At 50.4% G+C, this 24,344-nt stretch overlaps 1 protein-coding gene and 1 long non-coding RNA gene across 2 annotated transcripts in view; one reads left to right on the top strand and one right to left on the bottom strand.

The window, feature by feature from the left end:
• The window catches only part of APCDD1L (APC down-regulated 1 like), a 46,219-nt gene extending 32,899 nt beyond the window's left edge, over nt 1-13,320 (bottom strand). Inside the window, exon 1 of the mRNA XM_019748558.3 lies at nt 12,982-13,320. Within this exon, the coding sequence (XP_019604117.3) occupies nt 12,982-13,030 (49 nt within the window). The 5' untranslated portion in view covers nt 13,031-13,320. The remainder of the gene's footprint in view (nt 1-12,981) is intronic.
• LOC141568216 (uncharacterized) overlaps nt 2,921-24,344 on the top strand; it is a 61,463-nt gene continuing 40,039 nt past the window's right edge. The window contains exon 1 of the long non-coding RNA XR_012491264.2: nt 2,921-3,048. This is a non-coding gene — a long non-coding RNA (uncharacterized LOC141568216). The remainder of the gene's footprint in view (nt 3,049-24,344) is intronic.

The following is a 24,344-nucleotide window of genomic DNA, read 5'->3' as shown; positions in this document are numbered from 1 at the left end:
CACACATGGGTGGGCATGTCCACCACTCGGTGCCACACTCGGGTCCACCTTGACAGCCTACATCACAGAGGAGGAAACTGAGCCACTTGTGTCTTACTCTGGGAGATTCCTGGGGTGGCCATAACAAGGCCCCACAGGCTGGGGAGACTTAAGCAACAGAAACGGATTGTCTCACACGGCGGCTGGGAGCCCCAGATCCAGGGGCTGGCGGGGCTGCTTCCTTCGGAGGCTTCTCTCCTTGGCTTGTGCACATGGCCGTCTCCTTCCTGTCATCACATCAGCTCCCCTCTGAGGGGTCTGAGTCCATGTTTCCCCTTTGGATGAGGACACCAGTCCTATTGGATGAGGACCCACCTAAATGACCTCATTTTAACTCGATCCCTTAAGTAAGGACGCGAGCTGCAAATAAGGTAACCTTTCGAGGTGCTGGGGGTTACGACTTCAACCTACAGACTTTTGGGGGGACGGCACAATTCAACACCTAACACCCCAGCTGACCCTGCTGGAGGGACGCAGGGTCCTCTGCAGCCTCTAATAATGTATTCTATTATGAAAGGACGCAGTGCAGAGAAGCAAATCCCCTGTAGTGCCCTCCCCAACCTCCCTCTCCCCTTCCCAGCAGCAACCGTTATTATTAGTTTGTGTATCTTTCCAGACCTCTTTCTACGAAGGAATATACATAAATATGTGTTGTGGGTGGAGGGAGGCTGTTTTTAAAATAAAATTTAAAATCCTGTTACGGTGAAAAACCTGGCTAATGAAAATTATGTTTCAAAATAGACTGAGGCGTTCTTTGTGCTAAATATGGTGTTCTTTGTCTCATTTGCAGTGGAAAAGTCCCTTGTTTCAAAAAAAAAAAAAAACATTATTAAGAGGCCTTACAATACAAACCACATTTTCCAATTCAATAGCGTACAAGGTCAGCCAAGCAAAGACAACGTCGACTAGCTTCAGAAGTGTCTTGCTCAATAATGAAATGTGTTCAGAGGGGCGGCATTGTAATCAGAGCCTGGTACAAGCCCGTTGTGGTGATGCTGAAATTTCAGCTCCGAAATGAACCCCTTCAGTAATTGGGAACCTATTAAAGGAGGCTTAAGTGCAATTTCAGATGTCACATTTCCTGATTAACAAGGATATCATTTCTCGCAGGGGAAAAATAAAAAAAAAATAAAAAGAGGATTCTGTGTATATCCTTGGATTTCCTGCATTGGCCCTCGTGCTGAAGGAAAAGGCCACATACCACTGGTCTAGGTGAAAGCTGCTAAGGACTCACTGGACCAGGAAGAGGGTCTTCCGGGGCCAACAGGGCTGGAGACGGAGTTTTAGGGGAATCGACCTTTGCTGGCCACCCACATTCCAGCCGGACCCAGAGACCAGCCGGACCCATGCATCCTGTCCCTCACACTCTGGTCTCCACCTGAATGTCAGCCTTCCTGATGGCAGGTCCTAAGCTAGAGCTGTTTGTAGAACATGCCTCGTCCTCCTTTGGGCCAAAGCCCCTGTGTGGGGACAGAGTCCCAGAGAGCAGTTCCCAGGCTCTCGGCCTCACGTGGAAAGGTGCTGGCTCGGGTAGTAGATGGTCATCAGCTGTGACTAGTTGGCCATCAGCTGTTACCGGTTAACCATTAGCCACTAATATAACTGTTGTAGCTACGCGGGGGTTGGTTGGTTGGCAGAGAAGTGGACGGCGGGTTGTGGATCGTGTGGCTCCTGCTTCCTGTGTCTCCAACCCAGCCGCCAGTGAGAATATAGCGGTATGACTCCCCTACCTATGGCTCCGTGGGTGTTCCTTTTTGGCCTCAGCATATCCTGCGTTCGTGTGCGGGGAGTGGGACCAGAGTCCCTGCATGACACCCTGCCTTTGGAGGCTGCCCCCGGAGGCTGCTGTCACCTCCTGCTGGATGCCACCCACAGCCACCGGCTGCTGCTCTTGCCCATGGGCACCACTCTCATGTCCCTAACCCCTCCCTGGGAGTCTCATCTCCAACACGTGTCCATCTGGGTGGCTGGTCCCCCACCTGGGCTTTAGAGCCCTCAAGCTCCTCATTTCCTTTACCTGCTCGACTACTTAGGACACGGTGTGGGGGGTGGCCCACCTTTCTGGAGTGTCCACCATCTGCATTAGGATTTTGTGGCTGCTGGTCACACATCTGTGCAGCCACCTCTGAGGTCTGTGCCGGAGGGGCCGTGGCTGTAGTTGCAGACAGTAGCCTCTGTGAGTAACAACATAACTACAAACATCTCTGCTCTCAGGTATCTTAAGCCCAACCCAGCCAAGCACAACTCTTGATTTCCTCTACCTCCAACCCAGTCCCTTCATATGGGTTACAGCTGGCCCGTAAGGCCAGGTAGAAAGTTAGAAAGCAAGTTAGAAAAAGGCAACTCTGTGGGTGGGCACAGCCCCCACTGGGGCCCTTGGCTGGGTTGTGGAGCAGACAGCACCTCTCGTCACGGCGGTTCAACCACCACAGTCCCATCATCCCCCTAATACCAGATATCTGGGAGTCGTCTCTTTACCCCCTGTTGTGGGCTGAATTGTGTCCCCCAAAAGATACATTCAAGTCCTAAAATTCCTGGTACCTGTGAAGCTGATCTTGGAAATAGGACAAATTGGCTTGCTCACCATTCTGACCTGTGCCAGCCATTCTGATGCACCTTCAGTTTCTTCAACGGGCCCAAGTGACTTCTGTGTTAGGGCCACACTTCCATGTCACCTCCTTGGAGAGGAGCACCTTCCAAGGGCACCTCATCTGGCAGCCCCCCTCCCCCCCAGCGCACTACTCCCTTTCTTCATTTCATAGCTATTGTCATCGGTCATTTCCTCATTTATTTGTTTTCTTATTTATTGTCAGTGCTCCCCCCTCCCCTCACCCCACTAGAGTGCAAGCCCCACCAGGCCCACTACGTTCACTGTTGTGTCCTCAGGGTATAGAAGAGTGCCTGGCACATAGTAGGCGCCCGCTGAATGCCCACTGAAGAACTGAATACTTGAGTGAAGAAACATTCCTGCCATTGAGTTGAAATTACATGAAGTTACCTGAAAACATAGTAAGTACACGCTTATTCATTTAAGCTTTTCCTAAACTAGAATTGGGAGTAGAGAGAGAATGAAGTATGTCTTTGTACTTAAATTAAGCAGGATAAAAAAAGAAAAGAACTTCCTGAGCAAATTATGTAAACAGGGACTATGTTTCACCCTCTTAATAATGAACTCCAGAGGCTCTGGCCTCAGACACCCTGAGAAGCTCTCTGGCAATGAATATGCAAATTCCAAGTGATTCTCTGTCCTCATTGAAGCGCTTATAGGATTCTGGAGAACCGGGGTCCTAACCTCTCTTCCCCAGCACCCGTCAGCAGCAATAATGAATGCCCTGGCTGGAAATGGACTTAGCTCTTTACATGTAACCTGGAACTCTAACTTCCCGGAAGTCGGGCTGCCCCTAGCCACCGTCACTGACAGAAATGCATGTGTCTCTGAATTGCCCCATGCAGGCATGTACAGTCCCTGAAAGCTTGGGGTGGGGTTTACCAGGAAAAGGCCTAGTCACTCAATCACGAGGCTATTACCTTCTCTAAGATTTCAATGGTAGCTTTAAATGGAATCTCTGCAAAAGGCCAGTGAAAATGCAAAAGCATTGTAAGGCCATAGAAGAAAAAATAAGTCCAAACATCGATCGTTATGAAAGCCCAGGCACTCTCACTCACCGGCAAGTTGGTTTTCATTTCAGTAACTGGGTTGCTGTTAGGAAATTGTAGCCCATCAGAATTTGGTTAAAGCTTATGGGCCAAACGGTAGACTTAAGTTTCAAACTATCTAGAAACCACACCCAACCACCAAAAACACATGTTAAAACAACTCTAATTGTATATTTCAAAGAACAAGTAATTTTGTTTTGCTGCGGTCAGTGGTAATTCCAAGCTAAATACATTCATGTCTTGCTCTCTGTTTTTACGCATATTTTTGGGAAAGAGTGGGGTTGGGTGTGAGCTATTGCTTTTCTTCCTCTTTTCTGCATAATTTAATATTGAGGCATGTGGAGGGCAGCTCAGATTTTGTAATGCACATTGAACTCTGGGGTTAGCTAACAGTGGGGACCAAAGCATGTACGCTATTCAGCTAACTACTCAGAAAGCAGGGTCTCAAAAACGGATGTTGCAGGCATGTTGGTTAGGTGCTTTGGTTGCAAGCAACAGAAACCACGTCGGACTCATGGAAGCTAAAAAGGGATTCCATGAAAGGGCAAGGGTGCTCACTGAACTAAGGGACGCTCTGGGAATCCAGTTTGTGGGAACTACTCTGCAATTTTTCCAGCCCTCCCCACCCCCCATCCGTGGTCATGATGCATTTTAGCTTTTGGTGATTGCACGAGATTCCAGATCCAGATCCTATTTGCTCAGCTTGATAAGCCCCAAGGTGGAGGAGAGGACCCATGATTGACAAGTCCTCCAGGATTAGAGTCAGTGAGGAAAATTTTGCTGCTAGCAGGAGAAGGAGACATGGAACCTAGGCAGGCAAACCAGTACTTGTCTACTGCAGCTTTGCTTCAAGCAGAAGAGGGGGCCAGGGAATCCTCAGGGCACAGGCTCCACTGCTCATGGGACCGACAAGTAGCACAATAGATGTTGCTGGCGTTGGTAAAGGACCCCACCTTCCCTGGATCCTCTCTGTGGTGAGCAGTGTCCCCCGGCCCTTGGGCTGACCATGCAGAGAGACGGTTAGTGCCTCAGGGCCACCAGGGACGCATGAGTTCTGGGCTTACTGAGTTCAGTATCTCGCATGTTCTGGATGACTCCTGAGCAACCAGGAGCCCATCGGGCTGTGGTCTTGCCAGACCTCTGCCCCTTTCCCAGCATCCTAGCCCAGTGGCCTCCATTTCCTCAGGTGTCAAATGGCGATAGCAGCAGTACCCCAATCACAAGGCAGGTGTGAAGAAATAATGTAATGCCCCGATGTGCTTAACAAGAGCAGGTTCTCAGTGGACATGAGCTATTGACGATACGGATCCATCCGTAGCTGTGGTCTGGCCTCAGTCACCCTATTAGGACTCCAGTTCCCCATTCTGAAGCCCCGTCCACCTGACTGGAGACAGGGCACCTTTGGCATCTCCTTCTCCTTGCAGCAGGGAGGGCACAGGATGCTGTCTAAATGTCTGGATGGTATGGTGGGGACCCTGCTGTGCCCCAGATCAACACCCAGGAACACTACCCTGCCTAAGAGCATCTCTGCTGCCCAGGACCTCTGGTGCCATTTGGGGTGATCCCTCTTCTGACACCAGGACCCAAACCCATAGCCAGGTCAGGTTTCACAAGCCCCAGCCTCCATTCACTTCTATAACCAGCCTCTCCTGCTGAGGCTCTAGTAAACCTTGGGGGTTGCAAGTCTGGGAGATTGCAAACCCAATCCCTCCCCTTGGGACCCCCAGCCCCAGATGGAACTGATTCTATAGGAAATACAGAAGAAAACATATAAAGATAAAGAGAGAAATCACCGATAATCCCACCTCCCAGAGACAACCACTCATTTCTTATGTTTTCTTCTAGTTTTCTCATTTTAAATAAGAATGCCCCCCAATGAAAACATAATTAAGATCAAACATATATATATACTGTGTTTCTAACATTATGTCAAAAATATCATCTCATATCATTCAACATTTTTTTGATACATAATTTTTTGTGGGTGCATAATTCCTTCAAAATTTATTTAAATCATTGCCTAATGTTGGGTATTTAGATTTTGGCCTCCTTGCCTCCCTCCCTGGGTCCCTGGATACGGCTTGGCCCTGTCCCATCACCTCCCAACTGTAGGTTGATCACATAACTTCTTGAATCTCCACTTCCCAGAAACACCCACCAAAGCGGGCCCTTCGATACACCACCAGGCGGAGGCAACCCAAACCCCCTCATGCCTTTGGAAGCAGAAACTTGGGCTTCCAACTCCTTTCTCTTCCTCTGTGCCCCCGTTCTCCTCTGACCCTGTCTAGCTGCCATTTCTGACCCTTCCTCCCCAGCTGTGCTCCCAATGTCCCAGAATGCTTTGCAGCCTCCCTTAAGAAGCAGCATAGCTTGGTCCTGAGTTGAAACCTGCAGGGAGTGTCCTGTCACCTTAATAACGATGTGACATCTACAAAGCCCCTGCTCTGTTCCTGGCACTGCGCTAAGCTTTTCACACGGGCAGTCTCACCTAGTCCTCACAGCAAGCCCGTGGAATAGACATTATTTGGCAAAGGAGGAAACTGAGGCACAGAGGAATTCAGTCATTAGAAGTCAGTGGAGCAGCTGGAATTCGAATGTGGGAAATTGAATTCCAGAGCCCAGCCCACGCTGCAGTCTTTGCAGATGGACACTTCGCTCTTCAGCAGCTCTCAGATTCGCATTTAATTGGGGATTTAAAATGCTGTTCTCATTAGCATGCCTGTGGTCTCTGCTCTGTGATCTTCTGCTCTGGGTCTCCTTACGTAAACTGTCAGCCCACATGCCTCAGCGTGTGTGTATCTCCTGGTGCCCAGACTTTGCTCTAAACCCTGGTCCTTTCAAACAGGCCGCAGGCCAAGGAGGCCCTTGCCTGAACTTTGAGCTGAAGTTTCGCACGGCCAGTTGAGGCATGAAGCTCCGTGGCCCACAAATCGCAGCCCCTGGGCTACATGGGCTTGAGTGCACGCTGTTGCTTCTGTCCTCTGCGAAATGAGGCCGTGCTTAGGGAGGTGACAAGAACCTAGTGAGGTCATGTGTGTAACACACTTAGCAAGTGCTTGAGCTGTGTCTCTGTCTCCAAGGAAAGTCAGTCTCTCTCTCTCTCTCTCACCCCCTCCTACACGGGGTCACTTATGGTGAGACAACCTAGCCATCTAGTCTCCCCTCTGGGGAAAAAGGCCCCTCGCTTGTGTCTCACTGCACATGCTTCAATGGAGGAAACGTGAGAGGCAAGGAACAGTACATTATCTTTCAGGAAGGCTGGGTGAACAAGCAGCAAACTAGGAAAAACTGCCACATAGACGGGAGACAGCTACTTTTCTCTATATGAAGAGCACTAACAAATCAATAGGAGAAAAGATTTTTTGAAAACAAGTCCAATAGAACAATGTGCAAAGGGAAAGACCAGACAGCTCATAGGAAAACCAATACGAGGGGTCCCCCAAAATGCCAATAGCCATTCCTCTTTGCTCACAATTAAAGGAATGTTAGTCTCAACAACCAAGCATCACGACTGGCAAGATTTTCAAGGAATGATAAGGATTGGACAAGGATGAGGGAAGCCAGCGCTCGCACAGGCTAACTGTGGGGAGTCGGCTGGTGAACCCCCCTGGAAGGAAGGCTAGTGAAAGAACTTAACACTCACATTTTGCCACAGCAATTCCGCTATTAGGAATTTACACCCTAATTTACAGGTGAAGGGGAGCCTGGGGGCAGGGAACAGTGTTCTAAGCCAAAGGAACAGCATGTGTGTGTCAGGAGGCTGTGGTGGAAAGGAGGGTGGCTTGATGAGCAGGCCCATAGACTTCAGTGTGACTGGGACATGGTGGCTGGTGGCCACTGTCTTCTCTGAGGAGGAAGAGCGTGTGTCTGTGGGGATGAGGGTCTGGCTGGGACAAGTCCCATAGGTCGTGAGTGACTCTAGGTGGTGGATTTTCTTCCAGTCTACATCTTGACAGATGCATTTTAAATCTCAAAAATGCCCCCTGAAAGTGGTGGATAGCCTCACTTTGATTTGGGTGTTGATGGTGGGGAGACGAAATGAGGACAAAGGAGCCGGTGCTGTGGTGACCTAGCGGAGGGGGCTGGGGAGGGGCCGTGCGTCCGCCCTGCTCCTCCGCCCAGGGTGCGGGAAGATGGGGATCGTAGCAGGACCTGCTCAAGTGCTGAGCTGGTGCCATGCTGAGCCCGGCCTGTCGGACATCATGGATGCCACTAGGCACTGAATTTGGGGGGGACTAAAATGATAGTTGAAAGGATGTATCTTGGCACTCGGAGTTGGTGGAGCTCCTACTAAGAATCAGAGACTTTCAGGGCTAAAAGCAAATCCAGGCAACTCCCAGCTACCCACCACATCATCCAGTCGATTCTTGGATGCCTCCAGTGATGGGGGATTCACTACCTGTCCCCTGCTGAATACCCTTCGGGGGCCCTCCATTGCCCTTGACACAAAGTCACACTCCTTCCTGAGGCCACTGTGGCCTTCCCGATTGAGCTCCTGCCACCCTCTGACCTCTTCCCGCTTTGTCCTCCCCTTTTTCTCGCCGCCCCACTGGCTTTCTCTCTGGCCTCTGAACTCATCACTGTGTTCTGTCGCATCCAGGCATTGGCACATGCTACTCCCTCTCCGTGGATAGTCCTCTTCTTTTTCCTTTTCCAAGCATCAGCTTGCATGGCACCTTTTTAGGGAGGCCTTCCTTAACCTCCCAACCCATGCTAATGCCCCTGGACCTACTGCATATCGCACCCGTTACACTTGTCCTTCATCGCTCGTTTAATTGTCCCATTTGACCTTGACTTCCAGGAGGGCAGGGAGCTGCCTTATCCATTCCTCTGTCTTCAATATCTTGTTCCGGTAAGTGGCACACACATAGCAAGGCACCCAGTACACGTTCGGTGAGTTGAAACTCAGTTGAGGCCCCCTCTCTGCCAGACAATTCTTCCTTTTCCCAACCTCCTTCGGCCCCTGTCGTGAGTGCTGTCCTCATTCTCATTTCATAGACAAGGACACCGATGATGACAGCAGCCACAGCGGGGCCCAGGGAGGATGACAGGAGACTGTGTATGAGATGTAGCCTGGCTCACTGCACAGGAACAACGATTAATTTAGTCACTGCTGTTGTATCATGACAATAGTCATAGTACTCTTGAGGACACAGAACACGGGGGGGGGGGGGGAGGAAACGCAGCAGCCACCCGCAGGAGACACACACCCATGGCTTGCCCAAACTCAAGCGGAGTGGGTGGCTGGCTGAGAGCAGGGCACTGCCTTTTTCTTCTCCAAGCCTGGAGAGTTTAAGTCAAGGTCTGGGACTTTGCGGTAACAGCGCGGAGGGTTCACTGGGCTCTTGATGTCACATACTGACTATGCGGGATCTCACTTAACCCGTTAGCACCCCTTGAGGCCAGAGCTATTACCATTCCCAGTTCACTGATGGGGACATAGGCTGAACGGGTCCAGGTGACAGAACGGGAAGGTGACAAAGCTAGGGTGGGACCCAGGTCTGTCCAGTTCCTAAGATGTTGCTCTCCAGCTCTCTGCAGTCCAGAAAACATGTGTTAGATCCAGCCAAGCCCAGCCGACCTCGGGGCGCACAGAGGGCGCCCCCGGCTGTCTCAGCGCGCACTGGACCACTGGGTGCCCCTTCAGCTGGAAGGTCTGACATTCCCCGGGACATAGTGTTTCCTCCCACTTCTGTTGAGCATTCCGCTTCCGAGGTCTCAGACAGTTTCCGGCATCGAAGTCTTTTGAAAACTCTCTGAATATCCAAGGAAGACTGGAAGCTGGCTTTGCACAAAGCTTCCTGAAACCCGTGCTGGTTTAAGGAGCGACCACACCAACCTCCTGGCCACAACTCATGGCCTCCCCCTGCACCGACCTCAGAATTTAGTTTCTTCCCGAGAGTCCCCCTAGCTAAGCTTAGTTGCCCTCAAGTTCAAATTGATTTCAGTGGCCTCCCTTCCTCTGCAGTAGGCCATCGATCTTCATTTTCCAGACTGATTTTGGTGGTGAAGCACCATATCTTGGAAGTTTTATCAGAGGCTCATTCTGGCTTAAAAGCTTTCGTTAACATAGTTAACTTCCCATACGTCGCACAAATATTTCTTCATGAGTAGCTTCTAACTGGTTCGCCATCCAGATGGTTTTGAAATCAAGAAAGCTGCTGTATTTGCCTTGAGCTGGTAATTTCAAATTTGGAGATTACAGCCTCAGTCAGAAGATAAGTGAAACAGCTGGCCACGATGAGCCGTCTGCGAGGACAGATGCGGTTTCTGTTGGTAATTTCCTTTGTTTTAAATAACTAATGCAATTACCCATCTCTATTCACATTTGATTTTCGGACCAGTGTACTTAATTTTCTCCCCAGTTTTTATTCTCAGTTTCGAAGCGGAGCCCCACATCAACAACTCATTTATTATGGAGTAGCCTGTGATTTCGTTCTGGTTAATCTCAATGATAACTTGCCATCGCAAAGTATATGGTTAGAGATAAAAGCAGGACTGAAATAAGACCCCCAAAAATGAGGGGAAAAAAGGAGCTGTGGTTTCTCATTTTCCCCCTCAAGCATAACTTGTTGAGTAAGGAGATTTTTAAAAGCCAGAAATTGCTGTGGAGCGAACCAGAGCTGGGAGCTGGAGAACCGGCCCAGGACACATCTGGCATTCCAGGGATCTGAGGAAGGTTGGCTGCTGTGGTGACTAACCACGCTCAGCCACAGCCCAGTTCTGTCATCCAACAAGAGGACGTTCGCAGAGACAAGAGGGAGGGAGAGCAAATAGGGAAAATCAACGTCCAAATTAGAAACTACCTAAGCTGCTTTGTTTTTCTTGAGACCCCACTGTGCCTTTGCTTTCCTGATTGCTCAGAGCAAGAATAATAAAATCCGTTCGACCCTGTGACTTGGACAGATTCATCAGAAAAGCTACCACTTGAGTTTGATGTATCCACACCAGTGGTTCTGAACGAGGGGCCGTGTTGCCCCCAGGGCACATTTGGCACATTTGTCCAGAGACCTTTCTGGTTGTCATAACTGAGGAGGTGTTGACCTTGACATGGAGTAGATAGAAGGCCAGGGATGCTGTAAACATCCTACAGTGCACGGGACGCCCACACAACAGAGAAAGATCTGGAAACAAAGTCAATGGTGCTGAGGTTGAGAAAGCCTGGTGTGTGTGTGTGTGTGTGTGTGTGTGTGTGTGTGTGTGTACTCAGTGTGAATTCACGTGGTGGGGACATTGGTGTGCCCTTCACAAAGTTTCTGGAAACTAGAGACATGAAGTTCAGGCATGCCTCGGCTCAGGTACCCAAATTATGTAAGTTTCTGAGGATTAACTGGGATGCTTCCTTTCACTAAAAGCAAAAGGATCTTGTTGCCTAGTGGTGCAGCCAGTGGTGAAAAGGACTTTCGAAAAAAGTGTCCAGTGGAAAAGGGTCCCTGGCCTAGGACAGCGAATGGCAAAGGCAGCGGGAACAGGTCACCATCCTCTCTAGCATCTGTGTCTGCCTCGGGGGCCAGCTGGTGGGCTCCCCCACGTGCCTCAGGCCCATGCCATGCTCCTGGCTTCTCTCCTGTGAAATCGGTCTGACTTGCCGTGGCGAAAGGTCGCCAAGGAGCGAAGCAGCCAGAGTCCCCCAGAGCAATCTGCGATGTAAACGTCCAATGATTTTATTGGCATGACGAGAAGCCCAGGGTCTGCCAAGGACAATAGTCCTGCGCTGCGACCAAGACTGCAGGTCTCTGGGGTAATCTGTCCTACTGCTCTGGACTGCTCCATTGCCATGGGATGGAACAGCTTGGGGAGGAGGTGGAGGAGAGCGGAAAGATGCACCGTTCCTGCCTCGCCCCTTCCCACCTCAGGTCCTAAAGGGCGGCTGTACATTCTCCTCTCCGCCATCCCCTTAGCGCCCCCTTCCACTCCTACTTTCCCTGCCCTCCCCACCCAACCAACAGGGCTGTGTTGGCCCATGTTTGCATTGATGGAGGACTCCTCTGCCATGGGTAGCCATGTGACCTCTCACCGCCAGTCCTGTGGTGAATGTACCCTTTTGATGGATGTGTCTGCAACTCTTCAAACTGCTAACCCCCCCCCTTGACCTTCCTTCAGACCCCTTTCATCTCTTCTCCAAATACCGTGTTTACAAATTTGGGGTTCGGAAGAAGACTGTGATTGAGGAGCTCCTGGAGGCAGCCCTGACTCTGCTCTTTGCCTGTAAATGGGGTAGAGAATGCCCGGTGAGAGCTGCACAGCACGTCTTACTGTAGACTGATGGCCCTGGCACTTGGCTGCCATTGGCCGTATACTTCTTTGGTGCCAGGCAGCATGCTAAGCGCTCCCTCTGAACACCTTCTTGTGCTCCTCACACTAATTCTAGACAGATGTGAGGGGTTTGTGAGCCCATTTGACAGATGAGAAAGTAGAGGCTAAGAGCTGATGGCTGTGCCTGCCCCAGGCCACACAGGTTGATACGAAGCTAACCTGGGCTTCTGAGCCAGGTGGTCTGACGCTAGGGCAAGAACTCTTAACCTTCCACAACGTGAGGGTGCTTGGGGTGAGTCTGGGGCTGGGCACACCTCCACGATGGTGGTGGTTATTGTCATTTTTGCCAGTGGTGGCACACTGTGATCAGTTGGCATTTGTAGAGTTTTGCGCATTCCCACCCTCTAAGAAGAGCCAATGGGACAGCAGTTAGTCCTGGAAAAGGCACTGTCTCCTCTACCTGGGGTCCTGGGGTCCCTGGGCCAGCACCCAACCCCTCCAACCCTCATCCCCCACCCTCCTGTCAGGCTTGCTGGGCAGCTGCCTGGGCTCAGCATCACTGCAGCCTCCCCTAAATTCTGCTTCAGCTCTGCTGCAGGACACACGGCCGGAGCACCCACAGGTACAGGATTCGGTGGGTAAGGCCAGACCCTGCAGCCCTGGTCTGAGTGGCTATGGAGGTCTCAATAGGCCTGGGATCCTCCTCAGGTTGGAGGTCCCTGTCCCCCTGGAGCCCATCTCCAGGCGCTACTTTCAGCGCCTGGAGGTCAGGCCCCAGGCACACGCAGAACGGAGGGGTGCGCACTTGGCACCGTGACGCGGGTCCCTCGCGCAGGGCCCAGGAGGAGCCTGGCGGTGCGGCAGGTGCCGGCCAGGTGAGGCTGGAGAAGGGCGCTCAGGACGCAGCATCACCAACCCGGTGCACAGGGCCCGTGCAGCAGTGCCCAAGGACCCTCGGGGGACGTCAGATGGCGAGCTCCCTCCTTCCGACCTCAGGCATCGAGCCGGTGGGGGAACGGTGTCACCTACCTCCCAAAAGTACCAGGACGCAAGCGTAGGGGAGCATGGCTGCGGGCATCCCGTCGGGGCTGGCAGGATGGCCCCGGGACGCCTCCACGGTGCGTGGAGGGGAGGAGCAGGCGCCGGGCTCTCGGGCAGCAGCGGACGCTGGCGGCCCGGCTGGGGTCCTGCGTAGAAGTTGCAAGGGTCCTGCGCCCCCCTTGGCGGTCACACGCGCTCACCCTCCCGGCTGTTGATAGTTGTAAGTTGAGCTGCGCACTCATAGGTCCAACTTGCCAGAAGAGGTGGAGACAGCCCCCGGCGTTGCGCGCACGCTAGCGAAGTGCGCCCAGCCCTCTGGCGCAGCTCCTTCTGCCATTCAGACCCCCTAGGCGACCCCCCTCCGTACCCTGCCCCTCGCCTCCCCCAAAGTCTTCGCAGTGAGCAAGGAGGCCTCGCTCAGTTCTTGTCCTGGTCAAGCCAGAGCGGTGCGCTCCTCTCGCCAAAGTCCACCCCTAACCAGGCTGGTACCTGGAACGACAAGGGGGGCGGTTGGGAGTGAGGAAGCTCTTCTATGCCTCGCTGGGTCCCCGCACCCCGGAAGTTTCTATTCGGGCCTTCCAGATACTCTTGGGGGGAAAAAAGTGGAGAAACTTGGAGCCCTGGGAACGCTGTGAAAGTGGCCAACTTGGGGCGCCCAGCAGCCAGCAGCTGCTCTCTGTAATTAGCTCCTCTGGGCTCCAAAGAGCATCTAGGCAAATAGTGTGGAGCCGACCAGAGCGGGCTCCCCTCACCCTCCCTCCCCAACTCCTCCTCCTGCCCCCCCCCCCAATTTCCATCTGAATGAGTCAGTTTAGGGTGGCAGTTCAGAGGCGAGGCAGCTGGGAGGAGGAGGAGGGGCGGGGACAGACTGGATGCCCCCAAACTGGTCACCCCCTGCCCCCATCCCAGGCCCTGGGCCTCCCCAGGCAGCACCCCAGTGTCAGGAGAGGCTTGCAGAAAGGTGGTGCACATCTGAAAGGAGGGCCTTCACAAGTTACTGGATTTATGAGTGAAGGAGGGAAAGAAAGAATCACTGGGATTGTTCCTACCTGCCTGGATCTTCTGGATAACTGAAGTAAAGCTGTGGGGGCGGGGATGGGGGCTGAAGATGTGTAGATCTCCATGTCTGTTTTCATTGTGTTGCTATTAACAGAGAGAGAGAGAGAGAGAGAGAGAGAGAGAGAGAGAGAGAGAGAGAGAGAGAGAGAGAATAGAACACAGAGAGAAGAGATGGAAAGAAAAAGAAAAAAGGAAAGAGAAAGTAAAAAGCGGGAGGGGGAGAGAAAGAGGGGAAAGGAAAGAGAAAGGGGGAGAGGAGACAGAGGTGAAGGTTGTCCTTTTGGGAAGGGCTTGGAGACTTGGGGACAGATCTGTGCCCAGAACACACAAGAGGAAGGGAACGGGAAAGAAAAAAGGGAATGAGAAAGAGGGAGGAAGAGAGACAGTAAGAGGAGAGAGAGACGGAGATTGTCCCCTTGGGGAAGGCTTGGGGACTTGGGGACAGGTCTGTGCCTAGGGTGCAGATCCAAGCCACCGGCCTGTCCTCTGATGTGATTATAGACCCATCTGTCCATGTCTGTGAACTGCTCGCCTCTGGGGTTCAGGAGACAGAACCCCACCTTTTGATTCCTTACCAGGAGCTGGGTGAGGCTCCCAGGGGCTACAAGAGACCTTCCAATAACTCCCACCCCCAGCCGGGGCTCCCGGGGCTGTCCGTGCTGCTCCTCTGCTCCAGAGGAGACAGAGAAGAGCAGAAATTGCAGGATGAGGCCACAGCGTGATCTTACACAAATGGCGATGTGAGAGAAGCAATCAATTCCCTTCCTGAAAATGACATTTTTTCTGGTCTCTGTGGATTGCTGAGAACAGCATGAGATGTGAGGTGGCCTTGCTGAAACTGAGATGGGGACTAGCTCCTCCGGCAGACGGTGGCCCCACGCCACCTATTATGTTCTTTGGAAAGGGGTAACTTTTATGGGCAGGAGGAGAGTTGTGTGGGTGATTGTTTATAATTGCATCACTGTGATTATTCGTGGCAATTATACCAAATTCACAATTACAGATAGTTTTAAACACTGCATGCTGTTCTGTCCATGACTGAGGCTATATGGTCGGGACTTCTGTGCTGAATGTGGACGTCTTGAAGTCCCAGGCCACTGGCGAGGGTTTGGGTATTAATGCTTTGGTGTGTGTGTGGGTGCTGCATTGCTGCCCCAAGTACGGTCATAATTCGGTGCTTTTGGAACTTGTACTGCTCTTGGAAGTAGGAAAATCCCCACAAAGTCCGGTGCTCATGGATTGATTGCTATATTGAGTTACTAAGAAGAGAAATGATGATAATTATTGAGGATGTGTTGTGGACCAGATAATGGACATGCATATACTTTATAGGCGAACAACCTGATGAGACGTAGTTCCATCTTACAGAACTGGGAAACTGAGCTCAGAGAGGTTTGGCCACTGGCCCAAGGCCACACAGCGGGAAGGTGGCAGAACTCCCAAGTCCTTACTTCTAACTACAATGTTCTGCGTCTCCATGGGGTACCAGGTCTCACAGTGCTGTCTGCTCCGTTCTGAATCTGAAGATCTGAATGAGAAAGTCTATTCTATAATAACAGTCTTTCTTTGGAGAGGTTTAGGAGTGACAGGGGAACACGCTTGCAAAGTGCTACCTAAGCCTCAGCTAAAACCTGCAGTTGAGACTGAGAGGGTACAGGTGGGACCCACCCCACCGGTCCTCACACTAGCGGAAAGTGGGAGAAGCTGGTGAGGGTATTCAGGCCGCCTGGGGCAGCTCTTCCTCCTATAGGTGAGAGAATGGAAACGTAGGGCAGATACGCTACCTGTTCCAAGGCAATGCAGATTTTACTTCAAAAGAATACAAAAAAGCAAAGAAAATGAACAAGTCATATGTGAACAAGACTCTCCTCTAGTCACTTTTGTTTAAAATCAAACAAAAGAGAAAGAAGGAACCCAAGCTAAAACTTATTTATTGGCTTCAAATGTGTATTTGTTTTTAAAGAAAAACGTTACGTTATCCAGACCTTGCATTTTGCTAGAGACAGGGCGGTATGCGCTCTGTTCCTGACCCCCTTCTTACGTACCGAACATTTGAAATGGTAGTGATTATAGGTTGTTTGGAGGAGAAGCATTCTTTCTGGAGTCCTGACTCTGCTGGCCGTGACTCATGTTCATGGGCCCTGTTGCATCTTGGCCTCCAGAGCTGGGCTTTTCTGGGTTGTTAACCACAGGGCCCTCCCCAGGTGGTCAGAGCAGCAGGGGAGCGGGCACAGGGTCTGCTTTCCTAGGGCCATGCACAGCCAGGGTGAGGGAGGTGGCCAGGAGCCAGACGATGTCTGTGGTGGGAGAGGGGCGGCCAGCCTTCCACGCTCTGCGTTTATCTCCCACCCCACCTCTCCTCCACGATCAAAGTCCAGGGGTGGGTGATGCAGAGAAGAGCCTCTCCCTCCCCTCCCCATCAGACACCCCCCTCCTCGTTCTCCTCCCTGTTAAAAACACCATGGGAGGATAAGATCGCCCCACCAACTCGTGCTATAAAATGCTCTGTTTCCTTTGCTAGTTATCAGGGGTGTCTGATCAAAGAAATGGTTCCCCCGCCTGGTTACCTAATAACCAAATAAACATCCAGGCTGGCTTCCCTGTTGGGAATGGTGGGTGAGGTCGCTCTGGATGAAGTCAGGGACAGGCCAGAGTGTGTTGGGCCATTGGGACCATTCCTGCCTGCACAGCGTCCTGCTGGCCAGGCCCGGAGTTGACCACATCCTCCCTATCACCCCATGGTACAGATGGAGAAACTGAGGCAGGGGACCCGTGTTCCTGCCTTCCTGACACTCATCTGTCCCCTCTAATAATTGCCCCCCTTTGTACTAGTGCATCCCTGTACCTAGCACGTTCCTTGTGTGTCCTGGGGTCACTGCATATTTGCTGAATGAACGAGTGAATGAACAAACTATACAGCATGAGAGCACTGGCGCCGCATCAAAAGACTTGACCTCGAGTCTTAACGCTAACACTTAGCAACTCACCAGGGCCGGGGCTAAGGCAAGGCGCCCAGGGCTGCTCACGCTCAGGCTCAGGCAGGTGCAGGGTGGGTACCTGAAAGTGAGCACCCCTTCCCTTTTGATCTCTGGATGCCCCATTTGTCCACCCTAGTCCTGGCCCTGCAACGCACTCTGGGTCTCAGTTTCTCTCTCTGTAAAATGGGGATGATGCCTGTGGCACGATGTAGGGTTAAGAAGACAGAAGTGGGCATCGGGTGCAGAATCCGGCCTTCTCAGGCCCTGAGACTGGCTGGAGAGAAGTGAAAGGTCACACAGCTGATGTATGATGGCGTCTGGATGAGAACCTGGGGCTTGAAAGTCTGGATCCTCAGCCTGACTCTAAACTGCCTGCATCCTGAATGGCTTCTCATCTACCTGCCCCTGGGGGAGGCAGGGTGTGAAAATGCCCTGGGCTGCCAAGAACTGCCCCCACCAGTCCTCACAACTGTCGCAGTCTTCTTGCTCCAACAGGCTGTGATGGGGTGGGGTGCAGGGAATTGGAGGACTTAAGCCAGCACCTGGCACATAGGTGTTTGAAGAACATGTTTTGGGTGGATGATGGGTGAATGAGTGGGTCGATGGGTGGGTGGGTGAATGGATAGATGGATGATGGATGGATGGATGGATGGATAAATGGATAGATAAATGGATGGATGCTGGCTGGATGGATGGATGCTGGATGGATGGATGGATGGATGATGGATGGATGGATGGATGGGTGATGGATGGATGGATGATGGATGGATGGATGGATGGATGGATGGATGGATGGATGGATGGATATATGGATGGATGGATGGGTGATGGATGGATGGATGGATGATGGATGGATGGATGATGGATGGATGGTGGATGGATGATGGATGGATAGATGGGTAGATGAGTGAATAGGTGGAATGACTAGCATTGCAGTTGTCACAATTGTTCCGGGTAGTGCCCAAGCTAAGTGGCTTGTTGTTTTTATCCTCACATTAAATTATTAGTAATAATTGATTAATGTATTAACTCACCCTTGGATTGCCAGTCCCCAATTGTGTAGATACCTCATTGTCCCTGCACTCAAGGACACTCGACAAAGGTGGGGGTCATGGATCCCCTGTGAGAAGCCACAGAGCCCAGCGTGGTAGTTGGGTGCTTAAACTATCCGCTGAGTGAAGAACAAACACTTGTTATGTCTCCAGGCTCACTTGCCTGGGTTGGTTTTCTTTTTAAATCTCTGGGTCACCAGCCCAGCCCAGCCTCTCTAACCAATGCCAGGGTTGCTCATGGTTGGCTGTGGAAGGACCGGAAGCAATGCTGTCTTGGTACCAGTAGCTCCGTCTATACACCACCCAGACAGTCAGTTACCTCTGTTCACAAGTTGATGGGCAGTTTGGGGCTATTTAGACACACAAGGGTTCACAGGCAGACTGCAGAAAGCATGGATGGGTTCAGTCCGTGGCACTTGAAAAGCAAGACAATTCACTGTGTTGACGCAGGGGTCGTGGAGAGGCTGCCCGACCCAGGGGAGAAGAAAGGCTTTGGGCATCGGACGTGGTCATGTCTTGGTGCCGTCACTCCTGAGGTATGTCACTTCGGGCCACTTCTCTGAGCCTTTTTGCTCATCTGAAAAGCAAGACTCCTGAGAGGCTTGAGGGAGGATCCTGGGAGGTGACGCAAATAAAGCTGGCAGCGTGGGGCCTGGGGTGGTGTGTCCTTGCTGAGAGGGCGGCCATTGCCGTTTTCGTGGATGAGTCCTCAGAACACAGAGACGCGTGGCTCCTGTGTGCCCAAGACCCCGTATTGGGCTCCGTACTGCAGGGTGTTGGAACTGGGAGGATTTTAGGAAGTCATCTAGTTCACTCACTTTCAAATGGGTCTTTGGGGGCCTCCTCAGGGGAAGGAGACAGGGAAGAACATTTGTGGTCCAGAGTAAGATGAGCAACAGGGACAGGTGACCCCTGACTCCCCTTCCTGAATACGGGAAACCGAAGCCCAGGGAGGGGAGGTTGGGGGTCACTAGAGTTGGAATTCCTGACTCCTTTGTTCCCCTCCATGTCTCTCTGCCTGGGCCGAAGGGCTGGCTGCCCCAGCTCCTGTCCTCTCAGACCCGGGAGTGTTTGCAAAAGATCTGCTCAGAGCAGCATGTCACCTTTCCATAGCCATCGGCCCCTCTCCCAACCGCCAGCTGGGTGGCAGGAAAGGGCAAGGCTATCGTGATTATTCCTTTGCCTTGCGGGGCTTTCATTGGAGGAGGAAAAGAAAAAAAGAAAAGTTGGGGGACATGGCGTGGCTTCAGACTATTGTTTGTTTTTTTTTAAAACAATAAGGGTTATGGTTATCCCCCCATTATAAAAATCAGTATATGCTCGTAACATAACATTTAAAAAGCACATGGTTTATGATTTCCCTCCCATTATAAAATGAACAGTACTCCTGATATACTATTTGGAAAACACAAAGGAGGAAGAATAAAAATGAAAGTCACGCCAAGTGCTACCTCCCGAGGACAAGCCCCGCTGACATTGGGATGTACTTTTTCTCCACTTGTATGTATTGTTTCCAATCTGGGGCCAAATTTAATAATGTGAATGTAAATAATTTAATAATGTAAATCATTTACAAATTTAATAACGTAAATAAATCAGTAATCCCCCAAGTTTGTCTTTTTGGGCTAATTAACCAGCCTTTTGGAAATTGTCAGGTGCAAGGCCATCGGGGGAGGGGAGACAGGAAGACAGAAAGCAAAGTCATAGTCTTTCTTTGGCCCAAATATCCTGCAAGTTGGATTTGCCTTCTGTGTTATTTGGTTTGAGCCTTTTGCCATGTTAGGCAGCTGATTATAAACTTTCCTCTGCTTCCAATTTCAGTCTGGAAGCAGCAAATTGATTTTAAATAGAAATATTTTAACGGTGGTGTTGTTTGGGGGTTTAAAAATCCATTCAAAGGTGCCCCCTCCATCAGCTGCCAAGTGGGGTTATATGGCTGGTTCATTCCGTCCATAGAAGAGGTTTGGTCCATTGTCCAGGGAACAGACGAGCTACATTCAAGATGAACAAACAGAAATCTGGGGGCAGGGAGAGCTCAGAAGTGCTTACGGCACAACCCAAGCTGAAGACTTGACTTGTTTTTTCTTTCCCTTTTCTTCTTCTTTTTTCAGTTTACAATTAACATTCAGGGTTTAGTCTGCACCCTCCCTCTTGAAATGGAATTTTTATCTCTTGATTCATGCTACAAGATAAAATCCCTGTTTATCCACTTGCATGAATAATTGATAAGCTCCTTCCAACTTGCCAGAAGCAACTTAGCAGTCTCGCCTTGCGGCCTGGAACCCCTGGCAATTTCCGGAGCGTCCGCAGGAGACCTTGACACAGTTTCTGCTTGGAGTCCACCGACTTTCTGTCTCACGGGTGGGGGTTTATCTCTTGATCCATATTCGGGAGTTACAGATTAGGCACCCAGGCTTTCAGCATTGGGATGTGTGTGTGGGGGGCACACGTCAGGGTCCACTTAGGGTTTCTGAAATCTCATCCATGACAGGTGTGGATTCTGTTGGGAGCCTCCCAGCTGGTGGTTTCAGAGTTCATGCCGTTAATTAACTCTAATCTGTTCCCTGATAGTCTGTTCCCTTTAAATCAGACCCAAGATGGGCAGCCTTTTTCTTTCCTACATATTTAAAGGGCTTAATGAGATAACAATGGGAACCTGTGTTTAGGCTCTTACTGCATTTGGCTCTCTGGCCATGTTTATATGATAAAAGCAGTGGGGTGTTATTTATGTGCTTAGCTGGGGTTTATCCTTTTTAAACAGGTCTGGACAGCTAGCTGTTATACTTGGCTCATGCTAGCTTAAAAATGGAATTTATAGACTGTACTGCAGAATGTCCCAATTCTTCCAGGCCGAGGCAAATGTGACTGGGGGCCGTGGTGATGGTGCAAAGTGCCCCTCAGAAGAAGGGTTAACAGATATTGCAAACACTTGGGTTTGATGAGGCTGAGGTTTGCTTGTGCGTTTGTGGCTGGCAGGGTACATGTACTGAAACCTGTTGAGAGGAGCAGGCTTCCAAGTCTCCTGGGAACCGTGCAGCCATCTCTTGGAACTGGGGGGGGGGGGGGGGGGCAGAGGAGGCGGGGAAGGGAGCTTTGATTTCAGCCACTCACATTTATCAACCGCAGGCAGCCGTGCCGGTTCCTCTTTCATGTGTGAATTGGAGAGAAAATGAATTGGAGGCCCTTTTTTTTCCTTTTTTTTTTCCCCCTGGCCTGTTTCTCCAAAGCTCCAGGAAATTAAGAAACATGCCATTACTTTCAGCAAACAAGTTAAACTACAACCAGATAGCCCACCAAAGGCCTGGGATGTGAGCGAGACTGTGCCCAGTGACTCGGTCCTCCTTACAGACGCAGCTGGAGGTGGAGGACCACGAGCCAGTGAATGACAAGGCGCCTCTGGTGACAGAGATGGGGTGAGCCACCTGTTCTTCCTGTGCCTTTTCTCCCATTTGTGGCCTGCTGTCTACAGCGAGAGGGGGCCAGCAAGGGTTTCTGGGGCGACATGGCCCAGACCGCAGGCCTGGTCATGGAGGGGAAGCTGGTGGGCAACGAGGTGCTAAGATTGGCCCGCTGCAGGCGCCTAGGGCCAGCGGGCCCTTTCTTAGAAGCTGGTCCCCAAGGTGGCACTGGGTGACCCGCTCCAGCATCCCACCTAAATCCGCAGGTTCCTGCTTTGTGCAGGGCTTCGAGGTTTATTGAGAAGTAGAGTGTGTGGTGGGGGCTCAGCTCTCTGAACACTACAAACAATTTCGTGGTGCTGGGGAGGGGAACATAGGGAACAGCGACCCCTGGAGGGAGCTCTCCTTAGTGCGGGCAAGTTGGGGACGGCAGGGCCATGGGCCTCTGCTGGTGGAGGCAGCACCCCATCCCAAGGGTGAGATGCTGGCTTGTTGGACCTCACTCATTGGTCTCCGATGGCTTTTCTGAGTAAATGGGAAGATGGGTGTAGAGCCACAGGCCTGGAGCTTGGCCCAAAGTACCGCTGGAAAATGCTGGCTTTCGATGACAATGAGGGGGAGGCAGGATATTACCGTGTTTCCCCCAAAATAAGACCCAGCCGGACCATCAGCTCTAATGCATCTTTTGGAGGAACAATTAATATAAGACCTGGTCTTACATTATGTTATATAACACCCGGTCTTATTTTAAAATATTTTAAAATAAGACCAGGTCTTATGTTAATTTTTGCTCCAAAAGATGCATTAGAGCTGATGGTCTGGCTAGATCTTATTTTCGGGGAAACACGGTAGGAGTCTGGAGTCCCAGCCAAACCACCGACTACTGGTATGACCTCTGCAAGACCTTGTCTCCCCCTCTGGACTCAGGTTGTTCATCCAAAAACCATCCCCTGTGTATCAGAGGGAGGTGACAAGTGCAAAGCATGGTCTTTTATCTTAAAAGACTGATACCCTACCAACCTCCTGTTTCCTGGGGTGCAGGCTTCTTCCCTCTCTTTTTTCTAATTCCAACATAAAATACATTCCTATTATGGAAAACTGCAAGAAGCAGAACAGCAGACCCAGGAAGACCAGCGGCGTAGACTCATTCAGCAGCACTTGTCGGGAGGGGTGGGAAGGGCCCGTGGTGGGAATGGAGTGAAGGTTTGGGCTTTTCTCAGAGCCAGATGAGAGCTCCAGGTGGCAGTTGTGCCGGGAGAGGCTGGTCCTCTGAGTCTCTGAAGGTTTCTGACTCCAAAAGCCCGCAGAGAAAGTGCAGATTTCCTGACGAAGAGCGAAGGCCAGGACGCTGCCAGGCAGTGCTGTGTTCTCGCCTTGTGGGTAGCAGGATGTCCAGGCCTAGAGGAAGGGGCTACGAAGTGTCCACGCTCCAGGCGGGGGGCAGGGCAGCTCAGTGAGGAGACCATCTGACACTTTCTCCATTTAATTCTCTTGGTAACTTTGTTGGAAGTGATTGACCCTACAGTGTCGGTTTATTTCTGGACCTTCTATGCTGTTCCATGGATCCGTACGTGTACCCGTGGTCCCAGAGCACACTGGCTTGCCTATGTCAGCTCCATAGTAAGTCTGGAAATCAGGGAGCGTGATTCTATTCTTTAAAATGTATTATTTTATTCTAACTATTCTTTTTGTTTTGGTTATTTGTCTTTTGCATTTTTATATACATATTAGAATCGAGTTGTTGACTTCTACCCAAAATCCTGCTCAGGTTTTGATTGGAATGGGGTTGACTGTATAGACAGGTTTTAGAAGAGTTGACATCTTAATGTTGTCTTCCTGTCCAGCGTGGGGTCTCTCTCCATTGATTTAGGTCTTTGATTTCCTTCATCACTGTTTTTGGTTTTCAGCATGTAGAGTTTATGTCTTTTGTAAGATTCATACCTAAGTACATATGCGTTTGGGGCTATTGTAAATGGGACCTTAGAATATTTCCATTTCCAGCTGCTCATTGCTAGTATATAGAAATACAATTAATTTTTATGTACAGACTTTGTGTCCTGTGATTTTATTAGATGTACTTGTAGTTCTAGTAGCTTTTTTAAAAGATTTTTTGGAATGTTTTTATGTAGATAATCATGTAATGTATGAATAGACAGTTTTGTTTCTTCCTTTCCCATGTGATGCCCTCCCCATCCCCTGCCCTTGACTTACTGCACCAGTACAAAATTGAGTAAGAGTGACGAGGGCCAATATCCTTGCCTTGTTCTTGATCTCAGGGGTAAAATATTCAGTTTTTCACCATTATGTATGAGGTGTTTTGTAGATGCCCTTTATCAGGTTAGGTGCCCATTAGTCCCTGTTTTCTGAGAGTTTTTATCATGGATGTGTGTTACTCAAATGCTTTTCCTGCATCTTGTGATTTTTCTGTAGTCTGCTGATATGGTGGATTACATTGGTTGATTTTTGGATGTTGAACTAGCCTTGCATTCCTGGGATAAACCCCACTTGTCTGTGATGAATTTTATCCTTTTCATATATATTGTTGGGTTTGATTTGCTTGTACTGTGTTAAGGGTTTGATCTATATTCATGAAGGTTATTGGTCTGTAATTTTCTTTTGTTGCAATGTCTTTGTCTAATTTTGGTATCAGGGTAACGCTGGTCTCATAAAGTGGGTTGGGAAGTGTTCCTTCCTCTTTTGTATTCCAGAAGAATATGTATAAAGTTGGTATTATTTCTTAAGTATTTGTTAGAATTCACCATTAAAACCATCTGGGCCTGGAGTTTTTTTTGAAGGTTTTAACTATACATTTAATTTCTTTAATAGATAAAGGATTATTCGGGTTATTTTTTTATTGAGTGACT

This window comes from Rhinolophus sinicus, chromosome 13 (assembly GCF_057876585.1).
Source record: "Rhinolophus sinicus isolate RSI-liver-muscle chromosome 13, RSI-T2T, whole genome shotgun sequence".
NCBI classification, from domain to species: domain Eukaryota; kingdom Metazoa; phylum Chordata; class Mammalia; order Chiroptera; family Rhinolophidae; genus Rhinolophus; species Rhinolophus sinicus.
The sequence above is the reverse complement of the archived record's forward strand: the minus strand, read 5'-3'. Positions and strand labels throughout refer to the sequence as shown.